The following is a 14,055-nucleotide window of genomic DNA, read 5'->3' as shown; positions in this document are numbered from 1 at the left end:
CAGGACAAGCTGCTGTGATGGTGAACTTGATCAGTCACCACCTTGTCCCGCGGTCTTCTGGATCTGAGATCGATCCTGAAAGTTCAAATATTTCCAGTTCCTATTTCTAATGTCACATGACTGAAATAGCCACATTTGAGCGCGCGCATGTGTTTTGAGAACTTCGTGACGAGATTCTTCAGTTTCGTGTGGAGGACTAACAGCTGGAGCCGGCTGTGCCCCCGCCCGCTACACAGAGGTGAGGGAATCGAGCGTACACACGGTGGTTATGCAATGAAGGGAGGAGTGAACATGGAAAAAACACCCCCGACAAAGTTTCCTGTCAGAGTCTTGGTCTTCTACCTGGAGCCGGAAATCTCACTGAGTAACATTAAAACGACAATAACAGAGGGACATTTATAAAGTGTTCGAGGTCAAAGTCCGATGGGAGATGTTGCCTTTGAACGCACCACGACACCGTGTTGCGTTTGGACAGGGAGGAGCTCTGCCGCGTTTAGGGCCCTCCTCTGAATTCGTGCACTGGAGCTCCTCAACTGAGTGAACGCGCGACTGATTTTTTTTGTCAGTGAATGGAAACCGGAAGTGGAGGTCGTGCCGATATTCAAATCAGTCAGCTGACGACGAATACCATTCATCTAAAGTACAAGTACTATAAGAAAGACACCTATACAGGGTCTAATGTCGTTGTTCTTTATTCAGAGTGCTTAATAATTTAAGACATCAAGTCTTTGTCTTTGTTGTTTCATATGTGAGAGTCGTGACATTGGCTCTTTTTTTGGGGGGAAACGCGGATGACCCACAGCCAGTGAAGGTAGCAGTCCGGGACAGATGTCGTCAACTAAGAGCTGAGGAGGAGGAAGAGGAGGAACCTCAGAACTCCTTCAACTCAATGCGGAGCTGCAATCTGACCGAGAGGCCAACTTTTCCGTCAGAGACATGCGGCGGCTCGCTTGTGTTCCGTCAGCCCGGGTCGAAGTGTCCCGCTGCCCCGGTCTTCACTGAGGTGGAGGACGGGGGAGGAAGAGGAGGTGGAAGAGCAGCCGAAGGAGGACTTCACTTTGGCTCCCATAGAAAGCGGCGGTAGAACAAGCACAAGTAAAAGGAGATCGGCGGAGGAAGAAGAGGGGGGAGAAGTAGGACTACTTCCTCCGGAGTCGGCTGTCCGCGGAGATGTGACTGTTTTTGGCCACGGAGCGACCGCCTCTCCCCGGACTGTGTGTGTGCGGCGAAAATGAGCGCGGCCACGGAAAGTTCCTTCAGACTGGCCCTGAAGAAGCCGCCCGCCCTGCGGACCACAGAGGTAAACAAAACCATCATTCCGCACCGCGCTTCGCTCGCAGTCCGCTAGCAATGTTAGCCGTTGCCCCCCCCAAAAAAAACAAGTTGCTTGTCACTTTGCTGGACGGAAACCAGCCCGCTGCCAGCGTCCGGCGAGGCATTCAGGCGTTCTAGTGACCGGAACTTTTCCAAGCAGTCAGTCACGTGGTCGTGTGGTCACCCCGAGGTCCCAGGCGCCGTTTAACAGCCGCCGCTGAGCGGCTCGGCCCAGATGTGTCACTCTGCTCTCATTAACACTCAGGCTAGCTAGCTGGCTAGTTGCTCACACCGGTGTCCAAACCTCAAACCGGTGTGGAGACCTCCATTGCTTCTCTGGAAATGCTGACCTCTGACCTTTGGTGGGGCTGTGTTGGTCCCCAACATAATGGATATCCAAGCAAGGAAGATCGTCCATCTAGAGCTCAGGGAGTTTCTCCCTGCTCCCTTCCTTCACCTCCTCCTCCTCCTTGTCCTCCTCTGTCTCTTGCTGCTTCTTCACCTCCTTCTTCTTGTCCTCCCCCCCCCCCCCCTCTTCTTCGTCCTTTTCCTCCACCAGCTAGCTCTTCCTTCTCCTTCACCTGCTCCTCCTCCTTCACCTCCTCCTCCTCCACCGGCTCTTCCTGCTCCTTCACCATCCCCTGACCTCCTCGTTCTCCTCACCTTCTACTTCCTCCCTCCTCTTCTACCGTACCTCCCCCACCCCCCAGCGTGTTGTGGTGACCCAGCTGGCCATCACCACTTCAGCTCCATCTTCTGGCCCAGAAGTAGCAGGAGCAGCCTCCTCCCTTGGTGTCCCGTGATGAAGTGAATCTCTTTTCACAGAATGAAAGTAAGGAAGAAGAAAAAAAAGCCCCGGGTGGCCTTTGGCTTTGCTTGCTGTTCCATAAAGACAAGCTGCTCCCAAAGGTTCTTAATCCTCTGTTTGTTTGTGTCTGCTGGCAGTAGAAGGGCCCTCTCACACCTCACAGAGGGCTCTTGTGCACCAGCCAACACACTGTGACGTTTGGTCGGCCAATCAGGGCAGCAGTGCTCTGGCAGCTAGCTAGCAGCTTGCCGCTAAAGTTCTCCTGCGTCGGTAGTTGTGTCAGTCTGAGGTGAAGACCTGTAGCCAAGCCTGGTGTGGTGTGGTCTGGCGCAGCATGGCCTTTTCTGGCGTGGTCTGGTCTGGCCTAGACTGATCTGGTGTTACCTGGTCTAGCCTGACTGGGCCTGGTCCTGGTCCGGTGTAGCCTGGTCTGTCCTGTTGCAGTCATTCAGTCCTGTTTAAATTTGAGGGCACAAAGAAATAAACAGATTTGACATAAACATCGGCGGTGCTTTCACTGACTGTGGGACAGCAGACCCTGCAGCAGCACCGCGTGTTGTGAGACGACAGCCTTCACCTTCTCTGAGTGGTAGAAGCTGTGCGTGCGTGTGTGCGTGCGTGCGTGCGTGCGTGCGTGCGTGCGTGCTGGAGTCCACAGAGGTCTGACCACAGAAGCTCACACCTGCACCCACTGTTCACAAAGCTGCTGGGATTTCAAACCCACAACCTCCAGGTCACACCACAAACACTTAGATGCTTGTTGAGAAAGTCATGTGACATTGAAAAAAAACAAAAAAAAACAAGGTCCCACCCCCCTCCCCAGTCAGCTTCGGGCCAAAGAATATTAAGACAAATTTGAACATCTAGGCTGAGGTCCTGCTCGGTGAACTTGGGAGAAGATCCAGAGCAGCTGATGTGGTTGTTGCTGCGGTCAGTGAGTGTGAAGATGCTGAGGAACATTTCGGAGTGCACAGATACAGGATTTTTTTTTTTTTCCCAGCGTCACTCGTTCAACGACAGACGAGTGAAGCTGCAGCAGGACCTCCTGGAAGCTTCTAGAAGGAGGAGGAGGAGGCTGCAGCTTCTCCAGCAGCAGCAGCAGCCACACGCCTGGAGCGTAGCCACCAGCGTGACTCATCACAGTTTACATGACATATAATTTGGTTTTTGGTGAAATTTCCCCTGATTTTCTCATCATTTGGCTCCATCAAGCTGCTCATTAAAGGGCCGTTCCAAAGACGTGCCATGCGTTTTGGAGGAGGACGGTTGAACAAAGAGCAGCTGCTTAAGGACCAGGACGGAGACCCGGCGGGAATCTGGGAAAACTCATTGCTGTTTCTGTAGTTTGGAAAGTGATGAATTTCATTCATTCATTCATTTGTTTATTTGTTTGTTTGTTCCGATCATGACTGAAGCATGAAATATTCCCGAACCGAAGAGGAGCACTTCACACTGCAGTCATAAATCAGTATCATAAATAAGAGAGAGAGAAAGAAAAACACAAACAAAGTAGATTCACTTTCTGTCTCAACACCCGTACACAGTATACAAACCTGCCTGTCCGGCCACTGCAGTCCAGCTGTTCTTTCTTGATTCTTGTTCTTTTTTTTTTTCCTTGATTTTAAATATGTTAAAACAGCCATTTAAATCTCTCCATGAGGAATCCTAAGGCTGCAGAAACACACATCTGCTTTAAAGCTGATCAAATTTCCTGTGGTGGTCTTCATGATCAGAACTAATATAGAACTCATATGATAAAACCAGATCAACAAGATCGAATGACCTGTTGTTTCCATGTTCTCTATAACCCAGATTATGAACAACTCACTGCTTGTTTCTGTTGTAGAAATAAGTATAGCTATATAGTAGAGTAGGACCCCAGGTTTGGCGAGCAGTATAAAATCCACATTGATTGATAATTGAACACATTTCCTTCTTCAGCACAAACATATTCTTACGTATGACTTCAGTTGTTCTTTTCTAAAGACAAGGTTTTCTTTTCACTCTTACCTTTACGAAGACATGATGAATGTCATCGAGCTACTATATTCTTATGTACCATTGATATAAGAAGCATGAGTTGAGAACGTACTATGTCTCTCAGCTGGCCAGGGAAGTCTGGGTGTCTCTGCTGAGGCTGCTGCCCTGTGTTTATATGTATATGTTAATATATGTATTTATATGCATCCATGTATATACAGTATGCATAGTCAGTTGACTTTCTGAAGAAAGACTTTATGAGCTGCAGCAGAAGAGTGTGTGTGTGTGTGTGTCACTCACACACTCACACTGTGTGTCATGTCGACTCTCACATCTCAACGTGTTCACGCAGCTCCTGCACTGACAGGTTTGCCAGGAATGCTGAGCGTCCACCTATGGAATGCCGGGAATGTCGCCGCAGGATTCCCGCCTGTTTCAGCGGCTCAGTCCATTTGTAGATCAGCCTCCAGCAGACTCAGCTGAACCCTGCTGAGATACTGGACCCAACACAAGGTCTTGAACTATTTAAGAAACAAACTCAATACAGATAGTTTGACCCAGTTTGACCCTGTCACATGATCAGGGCTGTTTTAGTTGGATGAATCCGCGATTGGAATCTATTTTCAGAAGTCAGGAACGGCTGGTCAGTTGGTCTTCTGGTTCTGGTCCTGGTTTTAGAACTGGTCAGCTGTTCTTCTGGTCCTGGTGTTGAACTGGTCAGCTGTTCTTCCGGGTACTGTTGTTGAACTGGTCAGCTGGTTTTCTGGTTCCTGGTCCTGGTGTTGAACTGGTCAGCTGGTCTTCTGGTTCCTGGTCCTGGTGTTGAATTGGTCAGCTGGTCTTCGGGTTCCTGGTCCTGGTGTTGAATTGGTCAGCTGGTTTTCTGGTTCCTGGTCCTGGTGTTGAACTGGTCAGCTGGTCTTCTGGTTCCTGGTCCTGGTGTTGAATTGGTCAGCTGGTCTTCGGGTTCCTGGTCCTGGTGTTGAACTGATCCGCTGGTTTTCTGGTTCCTGTTCCTGGTGTTGAACTGGTCAGCTGGTCTTCTGGTCGCTGATCCTGTTGTTGCACTGGTCAGTTTGTCTTGTGGTTCTGGTCCTGGTGTTACACTGGTCAGCTGATCTTCTGGTTCTGGTCCTGGTCTTTGCACTGAAGTGACTCAGAGTGCCAAGGTCGGACTGATACTGTAACTGCTTTCCCCCAGGGCAGAGTTGTAGTCACGGATCTTTGGTCTGAACCATCTGGGATGGAGCAGGAAGTACTGCAGCTCCGAGCCTTCACTGCAATCTTCTCCTGCTGACCTGATTTGCAATCACCTGCGAATGTTGATGGAACTAAAATTAGAAAAAAAAAGTGCTCCTTTCAGGGCCCGCGGAAAACCTGGAAGCTGTCACTGTTGTGTGTAGGTGTGGCCCAGACTGACGGGTGACAGGTGAGCTCCCTTCCCACCAGACATGATTCAGCTCCAGCAGCCAATGAGCTGGGACGAAACCACTCATAAAAAAACTCCCACCAGGAAGCGAAAGCAAAGACGTGTTCTATGGTGTTGTTTTTGATATCATGGTGAGTATACAGTCAGTTACTACTGAAGGCTCCGCATGTTGGAGCCAGGATGTGCTTGTGCAGAACAGAGGAACCTTCTGGGCTCGCACTGCTGGAGGCTCATATTTTCCAGAGTGGCGGTGTGGCTGTTTGCTTTGGCTGCTCTGAGTTCAGGCTGCTGGAGAAGTGGCCAAGAAGTAGAAGAAGAAGTAGTTGACGATGATGAAGAAGACTTTCCTTATCCCTCAGACAGCAGTGCTCCAGATACGATGTTGAACGGTGGAGGCCTGGAGAACTGCGACTTAAGTCCCTCGGGGAGGACTGGAGAACTGCAGCTTTAGTGTCTTGTGGAGGCCGGGGGAACTGCAGTTTTAGTCACATCAGGAGGGGTGCTGCAGTGTCACGGCTGCTGGGCCGATGCTGCAAACTAGTCGTGATGTCATGCTGCAGCTCCTACTCACTGCTCTGACAGAAACGTACCGGGCAAGGTGGCACACACACACACACACACACACACACACACACACACACACACACACACACACACACACACACACACACACACACACACACACAATAAGGGCATCTTCCTCCTGTCACAACTCACACTTAGGTCACATGGTGCTGCAGGTATCAGGTTCACTTGATGTTTCTGGAGAAAAACTCTGTCCTGCCTGAACCCTGAAGTTCAGCTGAGCTGTTTGAGTTTCTACCAGATGGGGGCAGTAGCTGCTTGCTCAATCTGAGTCTGTCAGCTGCATGTGTGATGATGATGATGATGATGATGATGATGGTTGTGAAGATGGTGACGATGACAATTCAGATGATAATGACAATGATGCTGATGATGGTGATGATGATGTCATGGTGTCTCTGCAGGACCTCCACACCATCTACTGCCACCTCTACCACATGGACGTCCTGTCTCACCTTAGGGAACATCAGCTACGGTCAGTCGTCCTGCTGTGTGTGTGTGTGTGTGTGTGTGTGTGTGTGTGTGTGTGTGTGTGTGTGTGTGTGTGTGTGTGTGTGTGTGTGTGTGTGTGTGTGTGTGTTAATCTTAAAAATCAGTTTCAAATATTTTATTTTGTTTTTTTCGGGATGAAACATCATTCATGTCTAAAGTGAGATGTGAGATTTGTGATGTCCCGCAACCTGTCATTGTTTTGTCTTGTTCTTAGCTCCATGTGCACGTCGGCCAGGTTAGAGAGGCACGAGGCCAACCACATCCTCTTCTAGTGAGTATCCAGTGTCCACCCTGGACGTACTCATCTCCTGCTGCTCCTCACTGTACAGTGACAGTGAAACTGCTCCACCTCACTTCTGTTTTTGCATTATTTAGCATTGGTAATGTTGTGCAACATGATGATTGATTGATTGATTGGTGCATTTAGTTTCTAGGCAACAGCTCAGAAAAATTCAAACTCACTACAGAAAGAGAAAATTCTCCTGCGCTGTGACCTTTGACAGAGCAAAGAGCAGCTGCGGCGCCCCCAGCTGGTGGAAGTTTGTGTGTGTGTGTGTGTGTGGGTTTTTTTTTTTTTCACACCGCTGTTGTGTTGCTATGTTGCAGCCCCGACAGTGTGGCCTGCTGCTGGTACATCCTGCTGTCCGGCTCAGTCTTCGTCAAGGAGCACATGTACCTGGCCAGGTGCTGGTAAGTAACATCACTTCCACTTCCTGTTTACTTGCCAGCGTTCGTCCGAGTCAGCTAGGAGCAGTGTGAGATCAGCAGCAGCAGCAGCAGCAGCAGCAGCAGCAGCAGCAGCAGCAGCCTCACCACCTCTGCTCCCCCTGGTGGCCATCACTGATGATGAACCACATCTTCACGTCAGATGTGACTTGTAGAATGGCCCTTTAAACCAGTGGTTCTCAACTGGTGTCGGAACCCATATTTTTTTCCTAGTCATGAAGTCCCGACCCAAATTTATTCCACAAAAATAAAAACGAGCCCACCTTCTATCCTGTCTAGTAAATAAATGATTGAAATGATTGAATTAAATTGCAAAATAAATGTCCAACATTCTGTCTGTCTCTCTCTCTCTCCCGGAAATGTGTGTCTTGAGACTCCACCGGTTGAGAACCACTGGTTTAAAGCACATTCACTGAGCAGCAGGACAGGCTGAGCTCAGAGCTGCTGCCAGTGCCCACCATCACAACTCACTAAACATCTTCCTCCACCTTCACAGTAAAGTTCTCACCGTCTTGTTGAGTCCTGGTTTGACTTCCTGTCACCAAGGACCTTCAGCTAATCAGCATCCAGCGTCTGTCTGTTCTCACTGCAGTTGGGGGGGGGGGGCACACGACAGTGAGTGTTGTGTCGGAGAGGGGTCACAGCTGTGTGTGTGTGTGTGTGTGTGTGTGTGTGTGTGTGTGTGTGTGTGTGTGTGTGTGTGTGTGTGTGTGTGGGGGGAATGCGGAAGCCATGGCAGACCAGTGGCTGGCCATGTGTTCCTGAGCAGCCAGTGTGGAGCCCCGAGCACATCCAGGCAGGAAATGAGCAGGCAGGCACACACAGACACACACACACACACACACCCTCACAGAGGCCGACAGAGTGGAGCGGGTGTGTGAGACACACTGGGAATTATATCAGGATTTCTGAAAAATCTTTTGCCGTCCTGATGCTGTCTGTGGATTCATACTCTGGATTAATTATATGAATTTATAATCTGGATCCAAATTCTGGATATAATTTTTTCCCCACATGGAATCGAAAGAAGCGGATCGCTGACAGAGCCGTTCCCGGTCAGTCAAAGTTCTCATCTGTCAGACTCACTGTGGCAGGGACAGCAGGAGGACAGTGGGATGTTCAACACCTTGACCAGGAAGATGTTAGTGGCCAGGTTCTACAGGTTCTTCAGGTTCCCTGCCGTCCACCACTGATGTTGTGATGTCGAGGTGGTGCCATGCTGCTGGACAGCGGCGTTCCTCAGGGCTTCGTCCTCCTGCTCCCAGGCTGTTGGTTTTCTTTGGACCCACGTTGTTGGTCTGAAGATTGTGGGTTGTTTAGAAAGTGCTTCACTTTTGGACATGAAGAGATTGTGGCATTAACTGTGTGTGTGTGTGTGTGTGTGTGTGTGTGTGTGTGTGTGTGTGTGTGTGTGTGTGTGTGTGTGTGTGTGTGTGTCCTGCCTCCAGCTGTCCCAGGATGAGGTCATCAGCTGCTGCCACAGGTTTCGTTCTCAGCCCACCTATAGTGTCAGGTGGTCAGGTGGTCTCTGTAGTCAGTTGGTCTTGGTGGTCTCGGCGGCCGCTGACTGACTTCAAGGTCCAAAGAGAAGTTTTATGTTTTTGGAGGAACTTTGGAGGAATCCAGTTGATTCCAGTTTAAATGGGGGTTTGCTGCTTGACTTCTTATTACTTAAGGTGGAACTCCTTTTAATGGCACTCTTTTTTTTCTTCTCGCGCGATTAACGCCTGGTCCACACTGGTCCCACGTGTTCAGACAACTCCCTCTACATCTCGTGTCGTGCTTGCGTTAGGCTGGGTTCACACCGGCCGCAGAAGCACTGTGAATAGCTGCGGAACAGAGCCCTCTTCCTTTCGCACCCTTGTTAAGCGATGGTGTTGTTCAGAGCAGACTCGGAGTGGCGCGCATCTCCGCGACCGGCTCGCGCTGTGCAGCGGTCATTCCGCCGTCTGGTCTATTTTGTGCGCGAGCGATTGGCGTCAAGCTGGACAGGAAGTCACTCAAAGAAATATGAGAGAATCTGGTTTCAAAATTTTCAAAATAAAATACGACAATTGAGAAATGCGATCATATTTGTGTACATTATATTTGTCAGTAGCTAGTATCGGAGTGCGAGAGAGATGAAACAAACAAACACACACACAAACATTAGTACACGCACGCACGCACGCACACATACACAAACACACGTACACACACACACACACACAAGTGATGAAGGGGCACACAATGAAATGGCCAATCTTGCACGCAAGTAAAAAGGAATTGTTTTATTTGTAAACCCTAATGGTTAGGAACATTGGCTTGAGAATACCTCAAGGTTTGAGTTTTTTTTTTTTAGGAGAGTATCTGGACAGTTTAAGTATGTAATCATTTTGGAATGTTCCAATGAAAATAAAAATAGTATATTTCCACAAAATACTTATTATTGTCCCCACCAATTTGTCCTAGTGTAGAAGAAACACAATAAATATCTTGTTGTTAAATATAGAGCAGGGTATAAAATTTGCACTTAATCGCAAGTTAACTCACGAATGTGATCAATCTGATGATGATGAAAAAAGGAACAGTGACATCAAGTGGTCATATTTTAGATTGCAGCGTCTTTCACTCTCCCTCCCCCTCCTGAGCTTGCCAGTGAACTTCGGTGGCACTGCGCACACAAACATGGATAGCTCGTCCACCATCTTCATTTGTTTATTTGAGGACGCTGGCGTTCACCCTAAATACAAAACACGCTGTCAGGCAGCTGGATTGTCCACACCAGGCTTCCTTTGAAATATGGTGGTGCAAAACGGCAGCTAACTGGGACCAAGAGCCTTATTGATCTATGGATATTCTTATAATAACCATTCAAAGTGTATGACTTTTATTGTACTGTGATTATACACCTGTATTAATATATTTATGGGCAATATGTTAAGCTTTTACCAATACGAAAATCATAAATTACTCACTGGACCTTTAAGGGATGCGTTCAGTGTTTTTGATGGTGGATAATCCCTCAGTTTGATACTGTTTTAACACTGTGTGTGTGTGTGTGTCCAGTTTTGGCAGACAGCTGGGCGGCCGACGGGGTTGTGAATGCATCACCTTGGAGCCGTCAGAGATGATCGTGGTGAGCAGAAACTTCACCTCTCCGTCTCTGTCTTTTTCACCCTCTTCCATCTTCATCCTCTTTTCACTCTCTTCCTCTTCTCACCCTTGATGTTGTTTGATGTCTGCATTATCGTTATTTCTACTGTCTCTTGCACTTTCTCTTGTCTTCCTACCTTCCTCTTGGTCTTCACTCTGTTTTTGACCGCTGGCTGACACGGTGACACACACACGCTCGCACACACTCGCACACACAGAGGCATGGGGAAAAGAGTATGCTGCTGGGTCTGCAGCCAATCAGCTAATTGTAGCCATGGGAAAGTGTGTGTGTGTGTGTGTGTGTGTGTGTGTGTGTGTGTGTGTGTGTGTGTGTGTGTGTGTGTGTGTGTGTGTGTGTGTGTGTGTGTGTGTGTGTGTGTGTGTGTTGATTGGCTATGTGGCCAGAGTATCGGTTAGGAAACACGGTGGTCATGTGATCATCACGGCTGCTGTGTGATTGGAGCATCCAGGTCTCAGTGCTCAACCCCCCGCCACCTCCGCCCTCCAGGTCACAGGACAACAAGCTGTTTGTGGAATCATGGGACCCGACACACAGTCCTCTTCTGCTCCGCACTGTCCCCCTCAGGCCATGTTGAACAGGTGGTTTTTTAGGGCTGGGCAATTTCGGACAAAAATAAAATCCAGATTTTTTTTCTCTCTGAAAACTATTTTCATTTTCGATTTTCATTGTTTTTGTCTATTGCTGGTTTTAAGACATTTGAAAAGTGGGGCATGGAGGGGCCCAGAGGGAGCAGCGTACTGTTGACAGCACCTAGATCACTCTCACTATCACACACATAGCCTGAGCATCTGCTCACAGCAATTCACAGTCCTGCTTAAAAGTGAACCTTTGGCGAAGTGGGTTCATTATTTTTCATTTAGTGATCGACTTGCAAATAAATGGAAGACTCATACCGATTTTTTTTTTTCAAAATACGTTTTTTATTATTGCTGTAATTATCATCGAGGACAAACGTGGAAAGGGGGCGTGATATTTTTATCTCCAATACCCAGTAAGCACTTGCGACATTAGATTACAACACATCCTTCAAAGCACGTCTTAGTTACGTGACATTTCTCATGAAATATGCTACAAAAACTGAACAAGTGCATGTCGTACGCAACTTCGGGAAATAATTTACTAGCGGGTAGTGGCGAGGGCAGCATTCAGAATCACTTTCTGGTTTTAACACCTGCTGTAGCTCAGGCAACTACAGATACGAGTAAACAAAGGTAGCCAGTTAGCATAGTAGTGAGTTGATCCGAAACACCGGTCTTTCGTCCTCATGTACAGCCCGCAAAGCAGCACGCTGCTCCCACGCTCGCTCGTGGTGTTTGCGAGGTGTTGAAATAAGTTTGTCATGCTGCAGTGTTTAGCAATACCTCCTTAAGGAATACTTTATTGCCTTTTTTAAATGATTGGACTGTGAACCTAACTTGCTGCTATCCGAGAGATGCTACCAAATGAAATTTCGTTGTATTCTGTACAATGACAATAAAGCTTCTTCTTCTTCTTCTCTCGGGGAGTGGTGGCGCACAGCCCGATAGCATGCGAGAGGAAAATCGATTTTACGGTTCGCCTTTTTTCAACATCGTCTTGGCTAAAAAAATCACCCAGTCCCAGGTGGTTTAACACTGTTTTACACGCCGTGACATTGATCTGAGATCAGGATCATCACCGGGGGAGTGGGTGGGGCATCAGCACCTGAATTCCACATTTGACTAAAAACTCTTTGACCTGCTGAAAAAATACAAACGTATCACATGGGACTAAAAATGGGAGGAGAAGGGAGTTAAGTTTGAAAGGCTGACAACATGGCGGAAAAAAATTCAATTGAATTTAATTGTATTTAATTATATTAAAAAACTTTGAAGCTGAAGAAGTCAAAGCTTGGAGCAGCTCAGCCGGCGGAGAATAGGAGGGTTATGGGTTTGTTCTCTGTGCAAGGAGGCGGGGCTCGTGTGTGCGCGTACTTGTGTATTTACAGTTTCCTACAGGAAACTGTGGCTTAGCGTGCTGAGTAACTCAGACACAGACAGCCAGTGAGTTTCTGCAGCGACCTGCCGGGACCTCGAGCTCTCCGGGCTTCTCGAGCTCCTCGAGCTCCTCGGACTCCTCGGGCTCCTGCCGCTGATGTTGTGGCGGCTGTTGGACACGTGCGGCCGCTGACTCCTCCCCTCTCTTCCTACTTCCTGCTTTCTTGGGGTTTGGTTTTGTTTTCTTTGCCTCGGTGTCGTCCTCTGGTCCGGATGAACGTGCTGCGCTGGCAGCGGCTCTCAGTGCTCTGGAGGAACTGGATGTTCAACCAGGAGCCCCAGGAGGAAGTTCAGAGAGTTGACCTGCAGGATGAGGGAGCAGACGTGGGACGGGGTGGAGGAAGAGAAGAAGAAGTAGTAGGAGGAAGAGGAGAAGAAGGAGAAGGTAGAGAAGGAGGAGGAGGAGGTAGACAAGAAGAAGCAGAGGGAGGAAGAGCAGAAAGAGGAGGAAGAAGAGAAGGAGAAAGAGAAGAAAGAGGAGGAGATGAAGAAGGAGCAGGAGGAAGAAGAGGTGGAGAAGAAGGAGGAGGAGGAGAGAGCGAAGGAGGTGGAGGAACTGAAGCCTTGGACTCCACCGGTGTGGACTTTGAGCACAAGGTCCAGGCGTGTGCCCTTGACCTTGGCCCTGAAGGTGAGGGCTGCAGGCCCTCTGGGAGCTGCTGGTCTGAGGAGGCTGTGGTGTCTCTGCTGCAGGTGGACAACAGCAGTAGCGAGAGCGACGAGGCCGTCCTGCAGAGAGAGGAGTCTCAGCGCAGGTCCCGCCGCCGCTTCAGGAGGATCAACCCCCGAGGAGAGCGAGAGGTCATCACCACTGACGGCCAGGAGGACTGCGGCCTCACCACGGTAGGAGCACTTCCTGTCAGCTGACATGTCAGCAGCAGAATTCTATTTTTAGACCTTCTGAAAATAGATTTTCATCCAAAAAATGTGTTTGATGCATCAGCAGCTGCTGCTGCTGTTACTTTTGCTGCTTCTGTTGCTACTACTACTACTGCTACTGCTACTGCTACAGTACTACTACTACTGCTGTTGCTGCTGCTACTGCTGTTACTACTGCTGCTACTACTACTGCTGCTGCTGCTGCTGCTACTACTACTGCTGCTGTTGTTACTGCTACTACTGCTACTACTGCTGTTACTACTACTACTACTACTGCGGCAGCTGTTGTTGCTACTACAACTACTACTACTACTATTACTATTCCTATTGCTACTGCTGCTTTTAATACTACTACAACTTCTGCTGCTGTTGCTGCTCCTGCTACTGTTACGACTGCTACTTCTGCTGCTGTTGCTGCTGCTACTCCTACTGTTACTACTGCTACTGCTGTTACTACTAATACTGCTGCTGCTGCTGCTGCTGCTGAAGGGTCTCCAGCCTCACCTGAGACTGCAGATAGGAGCTGGTTGAAGCTCCCAGAGAGTGTGGGGTTCCCTCCATCTGATAGTGTCACCGCAGCCAGCAGTGTGTCAGTTACAGTTGGACTAATCGCCAGTTAACACACACACACACACACCCGCCCACACACACACACCTACCTCAGCCTCAG

The 14,055-nt window shown here is 48.8% G+C and overlaps 1 protein-coding gene across 7 annotated transcripts in view; it reads left to right on the top strand.

The window, feature by feature from the left end:
* Positions 1–587: 587 nt before the first annotated feature.
* rapgef6 (Rap guanine nucleotide exchange factor (GEF) 6) overlaps positions 588–14,055 on the top strand; it is a 47,405-nt gene continuing 33,937 nt past the window's right edge. For 2 of the 7 annotated variants that reach the window (XM_076022050.1, XM_076022049.1), the window contains exons 1-6: positions 588–1,300; positions 6,521–6,591; positions 6,823–6,879; positions 7,215–7,298; positions 10,383–10,452; positions 13,200–13,349. In XM_076022050.1, the coding sequence (XP_075878165.1) occupies positions 1,232–1,300; positions 6,521–6,591; positions 6,823–6,879; positions 7,215–7,298; positions 10,383–10,452; positions 13,200–13,349 (501 nt within the window). In that variant the 5' untranslated portion in view covers positions 588–1,231. Of the gene's footprint in view, positions 1,301–6,520; positions 6,592–6,822; positions 6,880–7,214; positions 7,299–10,382; positions 10,453–12,196; positions 13,350–14,055 lie in introns of those variants that run through there. The other 5 variants (XM_076022046.1, XM_076022045.1, XM_076022051.1 and 2 more) reach the window with 4 other exon arrangements.

Source organism: Nelusetta ayraudi, unplaced genomic scaffold, assembly GCF_046127955.1.
Source record: "Nelusetta ayraudi isolate G7.1 ecotype Tasmania unplaced genomic scaffold, CSIRO-AGI_Nayr_v1 ptg000011l, whole genome shotgun sequence".
Classification (NCBI taxonomy): Eukaryota; Metazoa; Chordata; class Actinopteri; order Tetraodontiformes; family Monacanthidae; genus Nelusetta; species Nelusetta ayraudi.
The sequence above is the reverse complement of the archived record's forward strand: the minus strand, read 5'-3'. Positions and strand labels throughout refer to the sequence as shown.